We start from the raw sequence: 1,169 nt of genomic DNA on the forward strand, positions 1-1,169 counted from the left end.
AAATAGCTATGAAGACTTTTACTAGAACACGATCACCAGTAATATGTCTATTCATTCGTTAAATGCCAAATAAGTTTAATATAACATTTATGCAAACGTTATCTTCATTTTTATATTGCAGGTTGCAGCATCGTCTACTGGTTTGGCCCAGAGAGCTTTGGACGAAGCAACGAAATATTCGATGGAACGCAAAACATTTGGTATACCAATAGCGCAACATCAAGCAATAGCTTTTATGCTAGCTGATATGGCTGTTGGCGTTGAAACTTCTAGATTAGCATGGATGAAGGCAGCCTGGGCTGCTGACAAAGATTTACCGAATGCTACATTGCTCGCTAGTATCGCAAAATGTTATAGTGCTGATGTAGCTAATAAATGTGCTACAGACGCTGTACAGGTACGATATAATAATTTATATATCTATGAATTTTATGTTAAGTTGTAACAGTCAGTAAAAGGCTCGAGTATGTTCTCTTTTTACAATTTGTCATACATGATAATTTTTCAATTTAGGTTTTCGGTGGTGCGGGTTTCAATTCCGAGTATCCAGTAGAGAAGCTTATGCGCGATGCAAAAATTTATCAGATATATGAAGGTACTTCACAGATTCAAAAGTTGATTATATCGCGTGGTCTCTTTGACGAAGCTAAACAAAAGAGCAGCTAAATAATCATGTGCCAATTGAGTTATGAAGAAAATTTGAATTATAAAATTTATTTTTATAAAGAAGTATTTTTTTTAGTATTCTTATTAAAGTTACAAAATGGTAAACTTATATCTACATCTAACATATCATATGCAATGTTTATACTCTTAGAATATGTGCTTATACTTTTAGAACATTATACATTAATATAAGGTAAAAGTTGAAATTTTTATACTTAAATGTGATTTATAAATTTGAAATAATTATTTAAAAAATATATGTCAACTACACAAATTATGCAAATTTTTTAATGTAAATAAAGGATTGTAATATTTCACACAAAAAATAATATTTTATGAAATCATAATTCTTTTTAATTTATTCCGAAAACCGATAGAAATTATTTAAGAACTATGTGAATATAAAAACTAACGAAGTATTAACGAAAAAGCAGATTTGTATACAGTGTTAGCTACAATTTTAATTGCTCCGATATACAATATTTAGTTCTTTACGTGTTTAC

The 1,169-nt window shown here is 29.4% G+C and overlaps 1 protein-coding gene across 2 annotated transcripts in view; it reads left to right on the forward strand.

Moving 5' to 3' along the window:
• LOC118648776 (probable medium-chain specific acyl-CoA dehydrogenase, mitochondrial) overlaps positions 1-940 on the forward strand; it is a 16,587-nt gene extending 15,647 nt beyond the window's left edge. For both annotated transcript variants that reach the window (XM_036295193.1, XM_036295194.1), the window contains 3 exons: positions 1-38; positions 122-397; positions 514-940. The exon at positions 1-38 is cut by the window's left edge and continues 103 nt beyond it. In XM_036295193.1, the coding sequence (XP_036151086.1) occupies positions 1-38; positions 122-397; positions 514-666 (467 nt within the window). In that variant the 3' untranslated portion in view covers positions 667-940. The remainder of the gene's footprint in view (positions 39-121; positions 398-513) is intronic.
• Positions 941-1,169: the final 229 nt, after the last annotated feature.

The sequence above is a fragment of the Monomorium pharaonis genome, unplaced genomic scaffold (assembly GCF_013373865.1).
Source record: "Monomorium pharaonis isolate MP-MQ-018 unplaced genomic scaffold, ASM1337386v2 scaffold_683, whole genome shotgun sequence".
NCBI lineage: Eukaryota > Metazoa > Arthropoda > Insecta > Hymenoptera > Formicidae > Monomorium > Monomorium pharaonis.